At 43.1% G+C, this 15,720-nt stretch overlaps 2 protein-coding genes and 1 pseudogene across 4 annotated transcripts in view; all 3 read right to left on the bottom strand.

Moving 5' to 3' along the window:
- LOC146552632 (signal-induced proliferation-associated 1-like protein 1) overlaps positions 1-6,183 on the bottom strand; it is a 37,358-nt gene extending 31,175 nt beyond the window's left edge. For both annotated transcript variants that reach the window (XM_085258311.1, XM_085258309.1), the window contains exon 1: positions 5,853-6,183. The gene's annotated coding sequence lies outside the window, so the exon portion shown is untranslated. The remainder of the gene's footprint in view (positions 1-5,852) is intronic.
- A 1,716-nt stretch (positions 6,184-7,899) lies between these two features.
- Positions 7,900-9,360, bottom strand: LOC146552633 (glutathione peroxidase 2-like; annotated as a pseudogene).
- A 150-nt stretch (positions 9,361-9,510) lies between these two features.
- Positions 9,511-15,639, bottom strand: LOC146552634 (ras-related protein Rab-15-like). Of its 2 annotated transcripts, XM_085258312.1 has the most exons (7): positions 15,108-15,621; positions 12,517-12,577; positions 12,370-12,430; positions 12,214-12,291; positions 11,955-12,044; positions 10,666-10,731; positions 9,516-10,583 (listed from the first exon to the last, which is right to left on the bottom strand). In XM_085258312.1, exons 1-7 carry the CDS (start codon positions 15,229-15,231, stop codon positions 10,428-10,430), a joined length of 636 nt encoding a protein of 211 aa, XP_085114438.1. In that variant the 5' UTR covers positions 15,232-15,621; the 3' UTR covers positions 9,516-10,427. The 2 variants fall into 2 exon arrangements, with proteins under 2 accessions (XP_085114439.1, XP_085114438.1); XM_085258313.1 differs by lacking the exon at positions 10,666-10,731 and having other exon boundaries at positions 9,511-10,583; positions 15,108-15,639.
- Positions 15,640-15,720: the final 81 nt, after the last annotated feature.

Below are 15,720 nucleotides of genomic sequence, written 5' to 3' on the forward strand. Positions count from 1 at the left end.
TGCTGGAACAGACACTAACTCAACATTCAGATGCACTGAATCAGTTAGGAAAAAAGAATGAAAGCAGTGTGACACAGTCACAGCAGATACTCCGAGGGGCTGAACTCGCATTTATAGAATTATGTAGATTCATTTTAAATGGTTTGTCTGGGCATGTTGTAGCAAAGTGCTGTTAAAAGAAGCGGCGCAGTTCTTACAGTGTGATTAAGCAGGTTGGGGGAGGCTGGGACCTTGCTGAGCCAACTTGAGAAACATGACCTCCACAGCAACAGCAGAACTGACCACGGCCTATTTAAAAAGCCCACAGAGAATGTAATCTAATCTACCATAAGTTGCTCTGTGCATCCTCTTCAGTTAATTTCCCTCAGTCAAACTGATCTTTCAATCGATCAACAGCTGTTTAGCCCCTAAGCATGCCTCTGCAGCAATAAGGAAATGCACATAAACTCATTCAATTACACAAATTGATGACTGGGATGTATTGCAGCAGTACGGATTTTACCACAGACAAACATATGACGGACACAATGGGACCTTTAGCTGAGAGAGCAGTGGGTAAAAAGGAAAATACAGCCAGTCATCCTGGAGTGCCAAAGTCAAGGTGAAGGCTTGATTAATAGCCCCTTACACTGGTATCTCCTCTGAGGCCACCGCTAGTGCACAAGATGTCCACAGTTTTATAATTAGCCCTTTTAAGTTGAAAAATAAGGATTAGTTCTTGCCAGATAAGCATTTTACTAAGGTAACGGCAATGTGATGCAGTCAGTACAAAGGACATGGGTACTTCAGTACAACACAGAGACGGCAACAAAGGAAGACCTTCTTGTTGTTACTCTCACGGGAAAGCTCAGGGGATTCTCTGGGATGTCTCTCAAGAAGCCTTGCTGACTGTGCTGTCCCCTCAACGCCCTCACAGCTTGCAGGGCAGTCTAATTTCCGAACTGAAGGCAGGTATGCTTCAGTAATCAGGAGGTCAGAAATGGCAGGTAGCTTCTTGATGCACAGTTGAGCAGCTGTGAGGCTCGATGAGGACTCAAATTTCAACAACAGCAACAGCAGCAGCGTGGCAAACTTATACATGTAAACCGTTTCCAGTCATTGATTTGGGCACGTGTCCAGTGCACGGCCCAGTGCACTTCCAGTCCAATTACAGTCAGGCCACAAGGTTAATCAATTCATACAGTCATTTGGACTACGATAAGTCAGCTAGTGTTGCATAACAGTGGTGCCCTGCTAAATCACACTCTGCCAAAAGAAAAAAAAAAAATCACAGTGCAAACCTGCACAGCATGCTGCTCCTGCTGTACTGCACCACATTAATGGCACACTCCAGCCAGCCCTGCAACTGGAGTTTTAACCTATTATTGAGCCAGTCTTATGCAAACTGCATTTAACTACAAACAACAGCTCAGGGAGGAGGGTTTCTAATGCTTTTGTTCCCCCTGGTGCCGAAATGTACAACCCCCCCCAAAACAAATAAATAAATAAATACAAGTAAATTAACATCTGCTTTGCTAATCACACAGTGTCAGGCACTTGTCCCAGTAATTGTTCTGTTTTGATTTTGGTGTACTGATGAAGACTGAAGCTTTGTGTGAGCCCCTCATTTGCACCTTTCACTATGTTTTTCTAGCTCCTGCTGGGCATTTGAACACATTTAGCCTTCTAGGATCTTTTGAAAGTGAGGCAGAAGTTGGACATTTAGGACACACCAAACTAAAAATTTGTCCAGTTGTATGTGTTCGCTTTGTCAATAGCAAACAAGCCACTTCTGACTTCTTCCTTATCAGTATTCTACTCGAGTGTACGTACCGTGTAAACACAAGCAAAGCAACGACTTCACCTTACCTCCTCCCAGTGCCGATAAAGACAACTGCTGAACTAAGCACCAGAGCCATTGAGGGACTGAAAGAAGTGGCCAGCGTAAGGTGACATATTCAACTTCAACATAGCACATGCCCAGCTTTCAGTTTCAGCTGAATTCTTTGAGTTGCAAAGCTAGCCTGGCCGGGTATCCAGGAATACATCAATGAAATACACAGGAAACAGGCAGTGAGAGAGGAAAGGCTGGGAAAGCAGCCATGTTTGTTATTAACCAGCTCTATCTGGCCTTTGCACCTGGAGCAACATGGAAAAAAACTATGGCCTATTTTATCAGAGAGCATACTATTGCACCCCGGTTAGACTATTTACAACATATATTTATATTTATAGAGAGAGACAGAGAGAAACTTACAGTATTTGCTCTTTATAAAATTGAGTGAGGTACTAAAAAAAAAAAAAAACTATTACAAGACAAGTGAGTAGGACATTCTCCTGCACACTTCAGTCAGTCCACTTGAGGCTATTTATCTAAAAAGTCATCTGAACCTTACAGACTGAGCCTTTGGTCCACAGTGGTCTCATTCTTCCCTCTCAAACAAGAGCAAAACAGGGACTCACAGAGTGGAAAGAGATTCCCTGGTTCCAAAGGCAAAGGATGTGGAATTTTGGAACCATATGAGAAGAGGGGAATTTCGGTACAGGAAACAAAGCACAACACGGACTACAGCTGGTGTTGTTAAATAGAGTTCTGGGGCAAACCTTACGCAGCGTTTTGTTGTGCCAGCATTCCAGTTTTACTACACGTCACATGGTAAAAGGCTCCTGAACATAATAATACAATCGTAAACATGAACAAGAATGAGGATAAGCTGATCAGACCTGTCTACGTATTGAGATCTGTTCTGAGATCAGCCGTGGCAGAGCCCTTGCGCATTCCTGCCTGCTTCTCAGATTTCGGTCCACAGGAGGGGGGACAACGGCAGAACCTCTGCGGTTTTTGTACGTGGAATTATTTTCCAAAGCTGCCCGCATGGTCTCTGTATGAGGCTCGGGCCTGCAGCTCTGCTTGATGTTTGGATTCTTCACTGAGTCGGAGTTCTGTAATCCATTCCAGAGAGAGTGTGCAGGCCAAAAAGAGACAGTGTAGCAACTGGCAGACATGTCGAGACAATACCAAGCACGTCGCTGCTGTGTGGCAGCGGGGATAGCCTGCAGCAACACATCATCATCAGAATCCCTAGTTTTCATTATGGAACATTTCACTTTTTTTAAGTGGTTGTTTACCAATCCTTCTTCTTATTTTTTAAAAACGTTCTCATCTCTGTCCCACGTCAGACTATTTTCAGCTTGTGTGTGAGGTTCGATGGGAGCAGAAAAGGGGAATTACACAGCGTCTGATCTCGGCATGACTGTGGGTTTTGGTTTGGGTTTGAGAGTTGGAAGCAGGATGACAGAAACCAGAGAGGTCTCTTTAGTTTATGAATGCAGTGTATATTGTGACAGACCACCAAACGGAGACCAAACCCTTCAGTCAAGGTCAGAGCCCAGCCAGCTTGCAACACCTTCCACCTGTCCCACCGCTCAGCCTCCCAGGGTCAGCAATCTCCCACACCAATAATTACAGTGCGTCCAAACCGCTGCACATTTTTGCGAGGTCAGAAACTTTGCGTCAGGTGGGATGGAGAAGGGAGTGATTTCCTCTTTGTCTGGACCCATTTACTCTGTGACAGAGCTCTGAAAGGGGATTACATCATCACTATTGTGGCTTCCGAGCCCTCTGCTTTCCTCCGCCGGGTGGTATAAAGTGGACCGTCCCATCCAGACAAAGACAGAGCATTCCAACAGTTTAGCAAGCAGGAAATTCAGACCCACAGTCACACCTCATTAAAGTCAAACTCATCAACCTCTCAGTCACCAGCAAAAAAAAAGAAAAAAAAGACACTCACTCTGAAGAATCATCAGAGGCCATGTTACCATCAGGTCATTTGACTTCTGACTATGAGCTGACTAATACCAGTCAGACACTTCACTCGTAAAAACTGAGGAAGCTTCCCCTTTCTTTTCTTTTTTCTTTTGTCAAATCTGTTACAAAAGCTTCTGTCAAATCCAGGAAAAAGTGACTCATGTAGGAGGGGGAAAAATCTGCCTTGTAACTGACATTGACCACATTGGTACACCACTTTTTATCCAGGGATGCATCTCAAGGTCTGTTTATTTTGCTGTCCAGTGAGAGGTGTGTGCGCAGGCGTCACAGTCTCAGAAATGACTTTGTGACGGTAAGAGTCACCACACCACAATGAATAGAGTTCAGTCAGTATCGACTTTAAGAGCGCTGATGCACTTTGAACCTGAGCATTAATGAAAAATAATAATAATACTAACCTCATCTTTCTTTGTATAATATAAACAGTTAATTTAAGCATGTTATGAAGACCACTTAGCATATCTGCAGCGCATACATTCCAGAGTAACAAATTATAAATCAGCACAATGCTTCTCTTGTTGTTCCCTTTTATCTTTGCTCAAACTATTCCCTCCGAGCCAATGCACAGGAGACAATGATAACATAAGCTCAATTTAGCAACAGGAAGCATCCTTGTGCTTTCTATAAAAGACCCTACTACGAATGAAGAACACCAACAATTGTTGTGCGAGAGATGCAACACAAAGTGAAAATAGCAACACTGTCCTCCAGTAATAAAACAAGGGGAGGACTACGTATGCTGATAAGGAACGTGAGAAGCAGAGACTCTGCTAAACAAGCAGAGTTATCTATTCTGAAAGTAGTCTCATCCAAATCTTTGGGCAGATCTTATCAACTGAACTAGCCTCTCATCCCCAAATGAACCGTTACAGGCCCACACAGTGAAAGAAATAAAACAGAGCAAGTATTTTTTCCCATCCAACAAGATCATTTTCATCATCTATAATAAAAATAACAATAGAAAAAAAGCAAGAAGCAATCCAATGTATTTGCAGAAGGCAAAAAAGGGACAAAACTGAGAGTAACTAAGCAGTAAAAGTGGAAGTGAAGCTGTATGATCAGTCATGCCAGCCACAGTGGGTCAGCTAAGCTTATCAAGAATGCTAAAAATCCCAGATCCTTGCCCAAAACCAAACTACAAAGTTTCCCCTTTTTCACCTGACTCAAGTTGTCCAACTGCAATAAACAGTGCTTCTGTAACACACACTCACACACCATGATTCAGTTATGAGCAGCCACCCCTCTATTGTATTTCATTCCCTACCTGCTTACTTGTAACCATTTCACTGTAGTTGATATTTTGTAAAACATGGCCCCCTCTGGACACAACGCTGCCCTGTGAAAGTAAACTCTGAAAGGTTAAGGTCTGTTTGTTTCTGTCAAAACAAAACTCCCAGCCCTTCATTACCAGATCTTTCCTATTCACACGCGCTTCTGCCACCACTGCACTGGTGTGCATGCCCTCTGTATTCCAAAACAGCCTATGTGAGCACAGTTGGACACAGAGGCTGGAGTGCACTCCACACATCCACATCAGGCAGAAATAAACTGATAATCTCATCAAGAATGGCACTGGATACTCAGCGTGGAGGGAGGGGGGCATGACTTGCAGAGAGCCCTGGTGGCCTAATCTATACAAGCAGATGCTGAGCCAGGGCAGGCTGTAAACAAATCTCTCAAGACAGATGTGGCAATCACCTGGTGCCTGACAAGCCTTCTCGTGTGGCAACAACGCGGGATACGCCACCTCGGAATTTTTTTTCCGGGTGGTGACAGACGTATATCCTCCAGTATGTGGCTTGAACGATGCCACCTGTGAATCGCAGAGAACAATGCCCTTGACATACACGGCGACGCAGCGGATATGTTTTGACAGCCACCCTGATAGCCTCACCACGCCAGCCCCATTAGTTCTGATAACAATAATAACACTGCGCACTGGCTTTCCCCCTGCACCTTCACACGGCACGAGGATGTGCTTTGTCCTCCTCACACAGATGTTGGGTGCAGGCACCCCCGCGCATGACTTCGTAACGCCACTCACCTTTTCTCATAGTGGTTGTCACACAACACGAAGCAGTCTTGCTTTTCTTTCCTCTCCCCCTTTTGTTTCAACTCGTAACAAGGTGCTCCAAGTCCGAGACACAAACTACGCAGCAGCTCTGTTGGCTGCCCTCGCGGGGGGGGGGACACACAAAAAAAACGTGCTGGCTCCGGTTCAGACCGAGGACGGCCCGACGTCTTCCTCTGAACGGCAACTTGGAAGTTTGATAGAAAGTTACGGCTTTGCCTCGCTGCGGTATGCAGCTGCTGGAGGGATGAGATCATTCAGGCAGCCTCCCCTCTCCCTCTCTCTCCCTCTCCCTCTCTTTTCTGCCCCGGAGTCTCGCGAGAAGGCTTAGCGGGGGGAAAAGCAAACGTTGCCGTGGCAACAGTGCTCACCTGTAGTGAGTGGATGGTCAGAGGGGAAACGAAGAAGTCTCACTCTGCTTCAAGTGACCCCAGGTTAAAAAGTACGCAGTTTATTCAATAGCAGATGAAACTTGTCATGTTTTAGCCCAAAGCTCTTTAAGCTCGCTCCAGTCACACCGCTCGTGCATGTTTACTGCTGCGGAGTTTAATGTGAAACAGACAGTTAAGGCCATTAGGTTTGACCTTTGAACCATTATCTAAATCGACTTCAGTTTCAATTGTTTCAAATCATCAGTCAAATCTGATTGGTTAAACAAAAAGCCCTTTTGAGTTTATGACGTATCCACGTTGCAAACGGTGTATTGCGACCTACAGCCCACTGTTGCAGGGTCAGTGTGCAATTTTAAAAGCATTTCATTGAATTGGAAAGCTATAGGAGTCCATATTTTTCTTAGTGTGTTCAGAGCTTTTACTAAAGCTGTCTTTAAACGAACTTTTAGAGTCGGAAGCGAATTGATGGATGGATGGAGGGAGAGTGAGTCACCTGTTGAAAATAACTGATCTTTGGTGATATTTTTCTGCAAGCTGTGAGTAGATGGGAGCAGTGTAGAGGGTTTAAGGAGAGGCCCCTTGCGCTGCTCCTCTTGCTTCTCCCCAACGGGCGTGAAGCTTTTCCTTGCAGTCACACTGAGGGAAATCAAATGCCCTGGCGCATCACGACAGCATGGATATGTAAATATAATATGCAACGAGACTAAGTATTACTACAATAACCACAGCCACTATAAGTGGAAGTAAAACCCGTGAAAAGTATCACTTTAGTGCAGAAACGGCCCTAACCAATCTGGCGCCCTAGGCAAGATTTTAGGTGGCGCCCCCCTACATCAGCAGTGTAGTGTAATGTTGTAACAAATAATATTTCTATTAAATAAGCTTTACTTTGCATTTTAATTAACGTGGGATTATTTTTTGTATTTAGAAATAATAGTACCAACTTTTTTTTTTTTTCAACATTTGTGGCACTGGCGTGGCGCCCCCTGATGGACGGCGCCCTTAGCATTTGCTAAGGGCGCCGTCCATCAGGGGGCCACGGGCCGGCCCTGCTTTAGTGTTTCTAAATGTACCCACCTGCCATGAGGTCGCCGTGTGGCCTGTTGTGCTGACGTAGATGTCAGCATATGTGCACAAAGCCCTGCGCGAACCTGCAAAGCAGGCCTTGCAAACAGTGCAGACTTTGCATAAAAAGCTAAAGCTGCATGGCAGGTCATAACACAGGTAACGAGGTCACTGTTTACCCTACATGGATGACTTTGGGTTTGTCTTAAGGTGTCACTGTAGTGATAAAGCATTCATGTAGCTGCATGGTTTCAGCATGTTTTTACTTTAAAAATGTAGGTCTGGAAAATTAGTGTGGGAGGCTCTGAGATAATTTTAAAAAGGGATTCATCGGGCAAGAGGAAGCATAATTAGAAGATTGCGCTGTGAATTTTTTGAAAGGCTGTTTCAAATAATTCCACATCCTCCCCACTGTATTTAAAGCTTCATTATTATGCCTACTCCAGCTCTATTTTGGTCGTGCTTACATCAGTGGAGCGCATCTTTATGTTTATATATGGTCCAATTAAAAATCACACCTCAGTGGGAGACGAATTTGGTTTGAAGGTTTTATTCCAGTGCAAACATTATGTGTGTGTGATGAATGTTAATTCACGAGAGAAGTTTAGGATTAAATCAGCAGCACCATCTGCTGGACGAACAGGAAAAGAACAAGAAACAAAAGGATGTGATAAAAAAAACAAAACAAAAAACATCAAAGTGATCATTTGCCTCATGCATAATGTACATATGTGTAAACTTTTAACTACACTGTTCATTCATCCACAACTGTTAAGCACTTATAAGGCTTCCGATGATATTCCCTTATTCTGTTTTAGAACATCACCCTCATTTAATAAGACTCAACGGTGTGGAGGACAGCATGACAGCTTTGAGAGTTATGGATGAGAAGTCATTAAGAGATGGAGGCTATTCTTAGGTCTTAGTTAATCTTAGCAGTCTTTGAATGTCAGGCTCTATGTCAATGGTGGGGAATTTTTTGCTGTATCGCTTAAAGGGTTCTCCCTCTGGCCCAATGAGGAATTTCTCAAAGTTCCAGGAGATATCCGTCCTGCTGATGGGGCTCCAAACCAGAAATTTGGGGTCCTGAATGAGAGAATTTGGGTCGTCATCGGGATAGGGGAGTTTGTCTTTCAGATAGGCAAAAACTGGGTGGGTATTTGTTCCATTGACGTCACACTTCTCGAAGATGGTAAAGATGGGCTTGAAGCCTCCACCTGGACGCACGTGCAGCAGTGAATTCAGGATTTCACCATTGGTGCAGTTCTCCTGCAGAGCACAAGCATTCATTGGTTTCACTATGATAGCGAAGATGATTAAAATCCTACTTCAGTATCAAACCATCAGTACCAGATACAGTTTGCACACTATTAAATGATGCAATTCCTGTAACTTGCTTTAGGAAAGAGGAAATACACTAATGCCAATAATACAAGTCAGACTTTAACTCAAACCAGACCCAGGTAGGATTGGGAAAAGGAAAATGTCTGTGACAACAACAATAACACAGAACTGGTACATTAAGTAATACATTTGAGAGGTTTTTAAGTGACTTCAAACTCTGCTGCTGAACTCACCTGATAGCCAAACTGATTGCAAGGAAAACCCAGGACCACCAGCCGATGGGGGTACTTGCTCTGCAGCTGGTTGAGCTCGCTGAAGTCCCGGGTGGTGGTTCCTCAGAGCGAGGCCACATTCTCTATGAGGACCACCCGTCCTCTGAAGACGTTGAAGTCCACAGAGTCTCCCTCCAGCGTGGTGGCCCTCAGGTCGTAGAAAGTCTTCGCGATGAACGTCATCTCGTCCTCTGGTTCTGCCACAGTGGAGGCAGAGGGGATCTCGAGCTGCCTGTATCCAAGCGCTTGGTCACCTGATTCATTTAGGGCAGAAAGTTGCCTTTGACAAGGATCAAATGGCCCTGCGGGAAAGTGATCTCCATCTGCCATCCTATACTCTGAAGAAGTCCGAAATAGATTAACGTAACTAATTGTCTTCTTATCAGGATTTTTAAAGTTTTATCAAGTAAACTGACTTTCTTGAAGTGAATGTAATTATATTCTCAAAGAGTGTTTTAGGGATAAAACTTGCACGTACTTCCTACTTTACGGCATCTCTGTAACATGTATCAGTTTTCTCTGTCATCAAAAATTTAACATGATCCCCCGTCTTTCACGGAGGGTGATTAAAAATGAATGAATCTGTCTGAACTCTTTCAGGACTTCACTCCTTGCATTCTAATGTAATGACTCAGCAAGGTCCCGACACATCTCATTAGCTTTAATATGAAAACTTTAATTTATTAACCCGTACAGTGGTTTTGTTATTTTTTTTGTAACAACCTGCACATATCATTTAAAAAAAAATTACATACAAGTGGCAACTTGGCAGAGCCTGAGTACATTACTTCAAAGAGCGGTAACACTCCTTTAGCACACAATGCCAATCACATTTGTAACGCAAATGCACACATTTGTGATGATAATGCATGAGCAAGCATTCAAGGTCTTCGAACATGGCACGACAGAGTCTCCGTCAAAGGAGGATAGTAAATTATGTAAATAACTCCACCCCTGCTGGGTTTGAATTTCGAGGTGTAAATAATTCAGCTCTGTCCTCCGGCTTCTTCGTCATTGCCTCCATCCTCTTCCTCCGCCCTCCTCAAATAAACGATTGTTGATTTGAATCCACAATTCATCTACAGCACCAACCAAATTATTCAATTTTAAAAAAAAAAATATATTAACAAAATATGAAGAACAAGTGACGAAGCAGCTGCTCGGTGCAAACCTGTATTTTAAAGGAGGAAATTGTGGGTATGGATAGTTTTATTACACAAAACCGTGTTCTCCGGGAACCTCAGCAGCTTTAAGATTCAGCGATCATGGAACAAAATTGGCCCTCTGCTGGTAGCTGCTTCTAAATGCATTTAACACAGTGTGATAAAAAAAAAAAAAACTTGCAAAAAGTGAAACCCATTCATTAAACCCCTGGGCCAACAAGTCACAGCATCCACAAAGAGGGCAGAGGGGGACCGAATCAAGTCAGAGCGCCTTCAACTATAAGCTGTGGCACCATGATGGCCATCTTGTTTCTAACAGGCGCAGCTCCTCTGAGGAAGGTGAGGGACTGTGCTCTCTTTGTCTTCCTCCAGACCTGCCTTATCCAGATAGCTGTCCAGAGATCCCAACAGGTTGTCCACGTCCCTCTTGTGAGCCTGTAGCACGAGTTCTGTCAGACGTTCGAATGACTGGAGGAAGAAGGAAGAAAGAAAACAAAAGAATGCGGCGGGGAATTACCCAGAAAAAAATGTTGCCAAGAAAATCCACTACCTCACTGATGTTGATATTCTTGGAGGCACTGGTTTCAAAGAACTCCATCCCATAGGATCCTGCTAACTACAGACAATTGAAGCGCATATTTTTAGAAATAATAAAACTATTTTATACCTTTTTTCTCCAAAACTATATAAATATAATTTTAAAAAATCAATTAAATGCAAAGGCGATACTCTGGCACAATAATACTGATTAAACAGCACAGGGTGTCAACAGTGTGAAGATTTATACATATTATGCACTTGCATGGATGTAGGTGTATCCTTCAGGCTTTGCTGTGTGCTGTGTTAATATTATAACATGCAGTAAGAGGTTTATAAAAGGTTTATCTTATTTAGCGATATGATTTTTAAAAAGATTTCACTAAATGTTTTAAACGTGGGAGGAAGCGTTTGTCTGTCTCAGCCTAACCAGTTGAACAGTATTCTATTTTAAGAGACATGCTGGTATCAGCCATTAGTTTTTGGAAGCTGGGACTTTGATAGTAGTGCCTCTAAAAGCCTTTTCTCCCTGAAATAAGTTATGCCAGAACCATATTGCATATTTTCTCAATAAAAGTTCTTCTCAAATATGCAAAAGTGTTTTTTTAAAACCTCAAAAATAAAGTCAACATTATTCCCAACATGAGAGCAGCGACTGAGTCTAGTATAACTGAATATTTTGTAGTATTTAGTATCTAGATGGTCCTGGTCTGTGTGAAGAGCTCGGAGGAACGTTCATTCTGATGAATGACATTTGGCTGTAATTCATCGTCTAATTTAACAGGGTCAGAAAGAGTTCATATTGGTGTTTCTACAACATGAACAACTACTCATCACACACATGATCTGTACAACCGTCCGGATTTTATTTGGGAGTGTTTTCAAGTCTTCACCGTGTCTTTGTGGTAAAAAGGCCTGAGGCTGTCTGAGCAATAGAAACAACTAAGAGCCTGCCAGCACAGAGATAGTTGTGCGCACACTTCTCGAATCGAGCTGCCAAGTTGCCCGACAGACAGGTTGAATTTGTATGCAGTGTGTGGATTGTTTGTGTAGACTGTGTTTCGAGCTGATCTGGCAGCTTAAGTGACATTTATGAAACACACAAAGCTTTCCAGCGCAGGTATTACAGTAATCATCATCAAGTTTAAGGAAGTTTAATGGAAGAAACTGGAGGCCACCAGGAGACTGACTTACAATATGGGAGTCTGTATATTATGATGTTGAGTACTTAAAACACAATCTCCAAATTAAAATCAATAATATACTAATTAAAGCACAGCGGAAAATAAGGCTCAATCAAACCTTGGTTCCTTGGTTCTTTGACACTTCCCTCCTGAGTGAATCATCACATTTGTTTCCTACCAATATGGTCTCCATTTTTTGGGTAGTATACTAGAAGAAAACAACAAAAACTGAAGTCAAGCACAGGGATAGTGGACTTCATCATCCTGTCAGTCACTCTAAGCCACTGATTGTTTAGCAAGCAGCTAAAGTTCAGTCAGCCAGAACACAAATACTGGACAGCTGCGAAGGGCAGCGAACAGAGTGCTTATTGCCTTACTTCATCCACATCACTGACCCACTTGGCTATGTGCTTAAAGGACAGCTTGTCTGTGACGTCGTAGACAAAGATGACACCCTGCATAAAAAGTGGAAAGAGGACTAAGGAATCAAAGCTGCGTTACAGAAATCTAAGTTTACTCTTGGCTGCTCATACTTGCGCCCTCCTGTAGTACTGTTTGGTGATGGTCTGATAGCGCTCCTGACCAGCTGTGTCCCTGCATGGAGGACCAAACACATATCAGCAAAAGGGAATCACCCATGGCAGCAAGTGTGAATGCAATGAAAGAAAAATGTCACTTACCATATCTGTACTCGCACCTTGGTTCCATCTACCTCCAGTGTTTTCATCTTAAAATCAATTCCTGACCAAAACAAAGAAAATGCAAATACAGATGTAAGCTGGGATGCAACCTCCAAAAATACAATCACAAACTGCCAACAAATGTCCCTGAGGTTCATTGAGGATTCCTCGGAGATACAGTTATCTAAACAGGTGTAAACGACACTGAGGGATTTCTGTGCTAGGAGACAGAATAAAGGTTTGCAACATAACTTTGCTGGTTTCTATTCAACTAGTTCTTTTAATCTACTTCTTATTTAGTTTTCATCATGCTAGCAAAGCCAAAATCCACTCAAAGACAAACATTTCTGATCCTACACTATGTACAGTCATGTTAAAGACTCTCTGCAGTCCTGTGAGGAAGTGTACTCAGATGTACTTAACTGATCATCAACAAGTGTCATCACATCTATAAAGCCAGAAGTTATGAAAGGTTTGCTGATCTGTCGCATATCCCAGAAGTAGACATCACAGTAAGTTTAACCCAAGTTCAGTGGCAGAAAATGGCAAAAAAAAACCAAAAAAAAAACCAACAACCCTAGAGCTACATCTCAGACCCTAAATGGTAAATGGTCTGTATTTGTATAGCGCTTTACTAGTCCCTAAGGACCCCAAAGCGCTTTACACATCCAGTCATCCACACATCCACACACTGGTGATGGCAGCTACATTGTAGCCACAGCCACCCTGGGGCGCACTGACAGAGGCGAGGCTGCCGGACACTGGCGCCACCGGGCCCTCTGACCACCACCAGTAGGCAACGGGTGAAGTGTCTTGCCCAAGGACACAACGACCGAGACTGTCCAAGCCGGGGCTCGAACCGGCAACCTTCTGATTACAAGGTGAACTCCCAACTCTTGAGCCACGATCGCCTACATGCCTAAATTAGCATCCGTCCTAGGGCCAGTTTGGAATCACCAAACTTTTGGACTGTGGGGGGGAGGCAAAGAACCTGGAAGGAACCCCTGCAGGAACAGAGAGACCAACCAGCCAGTAGCTTTGAACACAGGACATTCTTGCTGTAAGAGGCAGCAAGAACCCAGATCGTACTAACCATCACACCTCCAATGTCTTTTGGACAAACCAGACCAAGGTGGAGATGTTTGGCCATGATGCACAGCACTACATTTGGCAAATTCAATAGTTTCTGTTATAGTCCAATGTGCCAATAAGCCATGACACTACAACTATGACGACTATACTACTATCGATATATCTTGCAAGAAAAGATTAATGAAAAGACTGAAGAGATCCTTTCATTTGGCTCCTGTGATGGATATTTATAAGATTTTTTAACACTAGTGGCATGATTGAAGTTAGAATAGGAAAGAAGTAGAGCAGGAAAAAAAGGAAACGTGTGATTCTGATCAATTGGACAACTTGGAATCTGTTCTCTGTTTCCTTCCATATTTGGCTCTGTTACATTTAACATTAAACCCTGAACAGTTTTTGTTTTTTTCTTTCCGTTACGCTGCCACCACACTTTGTGGAATCAATAAACTCTGTGTAATCCAATCCCAACATTGTGCTCATAAAAAAGTTTTCTGTCAGGCATTTCATATGATCATTGACCATAAATACATTTTTGTTGGCGATGCAGCTTCCTAGCCCAGTTTGAGTGAAACGAAGAGGTGCTACTGAATCTGAAAATGCACCTACTTTACATAACAATCAAATCCCAATCTCACTGTTTTCAGTGTCTGTGAATGAGCTCCTCCTGTAGCCCGTTTCTGTCTCGCCCTAAGGATGGCTTTCCTCTTTTTGCAATTGTTCACTTTTATCATGTAAGAATCTGCGTTTATGTAATATATGCAAAGCTGTCCATTCATCCTGCATATCGGTATCCTTTTGTTCCAGCGCTTCTTTCACTGCCTGATGCAGATCTAAAGGCACGGCTGGTGATTTTCTTTTAGCAATGATTTCATCATCAGACACTATTCCAAATATCCAAATCCCATGTAAAGCCTTTCCACTCTGCATTTTCTGGTGTGACTTGACCCTGATTATGCTCCACAGTCTAACAGGTAAACAGGGCCTACCATTGTGACACAATCAGGAAAAGTGGCAGTACTGATATGAAGCACTAATGGCCTCATCAATCCGCAAGTTCCAATCAAGGGGGGAAAGATATAAGATAGCATATCAAATAATTTGAGAGCAGAAGAAATAGTCGTCTCCCTTCCCATTTCCAGTACGCTCGTGACAGAGACGTAATTTATCAGACCTCTTCTACGTGTCTAACCTTTAATTAAGCAAAAACATTCCATCTTATACTTTCATTGTGCTTTAGCGTGGGCAACAGAAAGCCTTCTAGGCAAACTTTCCCATGTGAGGCTGTTTGAACTTGAGGCCCTTTAATCCTATAAGTAGGCCCACTTTTATATTCTGAACAAATGGGAAAGCTAAAATAAAATGCTCTGAATGTTAAAACCCTGCATCTACATTCATCCAGGGAAAAGAATTTCCCGGTGTTTAACTGGTTCAACCTGTGGGGAAAAAAACTGATATGAGTTTTGGAGAAAGCTTCACTGAAAACCTGTTGGATGGCTTACCGATGGTGGAAATGTGTGCAGTGTCAAAGTCACTTTCCGTGAACCGGCGCAACATGCAGGTCTTCCCAACCCCCGAGTCTCCGAGCATGAGCAGCCGGAACAAGAAGTCGTACTGTTTAGCCATGACCCAAAACTAAGCGATGATGAAAAAACATGCCTGTCTGATGCGGCGCTTGAAACTGGCTGCTTGTCCTCTGCTTGGGTGATGCGTTCAAGGCCCCTCGGAAACTTTCACGCTGAACTCAAAGAGCGCCACTTGATGCACTTTACAAAGTCAGATGTCTTGGAACGTTTTTCTAACATTTTTGTGGTTCGTCGTGTGCTTTACTATCACCTTCAAATATTTCAGTAGTACTTCACCATCCTACATGTCGTTCTTGGTTACGCCTGCAATTTCCTACGGCACTGGAAAGCAGCACACAACCTGCGTCTTTGAACGTTGTTTCCTGTAGAGGGAGCGTCAGGACACATCACACTGGCCCAAGTCTAAATTCAATATTTAAACAATGATTGATGTCATTTTATGTCGCAAATAAAAGTTTATATGTTCCTCGATGCTCATATTTTCTACTTTATCTCTAAATATGAGTGAAAAGACAAACACATATATCTC

This window comes from Mchenga conophoros, linkage group LG19 (genome assembly GCF_057382185.1).
Source record: "Mchenga conophoros isolate Kocher_MC1m ecotype Shallow Benthic linkage group LG19, M_conophoros_male_GT1.1, whole genome shotgun sequence".
NCBI lineage: Eukaryota > Metazoa > Chordata > Actinopteri > Cichliformes > Cichlidae > Mchenga > Mchenga conophoros.

Excerpts from the sequence above, each read along its gene's own strand:
- LOC146552634 (XM_085258312.1), bottom strand. The coding sequence starts at position 15,231 with ATGGCTAAACAGTACGACTTCTTGTTCCGGCTGCTCATGCTCGGAGAC. Across the intron at positions 12,292-12,369 it reads AGTACTACAGGAGGGCGCAA|GGTGTCATCTTTGTCTACGA; the intron begins GTATGAGCAGCC and ends CTTTTTATGCAG. Across the intron at positions 10,732-11,954 it reads CAAAGAACCAAGGAACCAAG|TTAGCAGGATCCTATGGGAT; the intron begins GTTTGATTGAGC and ends AATTGTCTGTAG.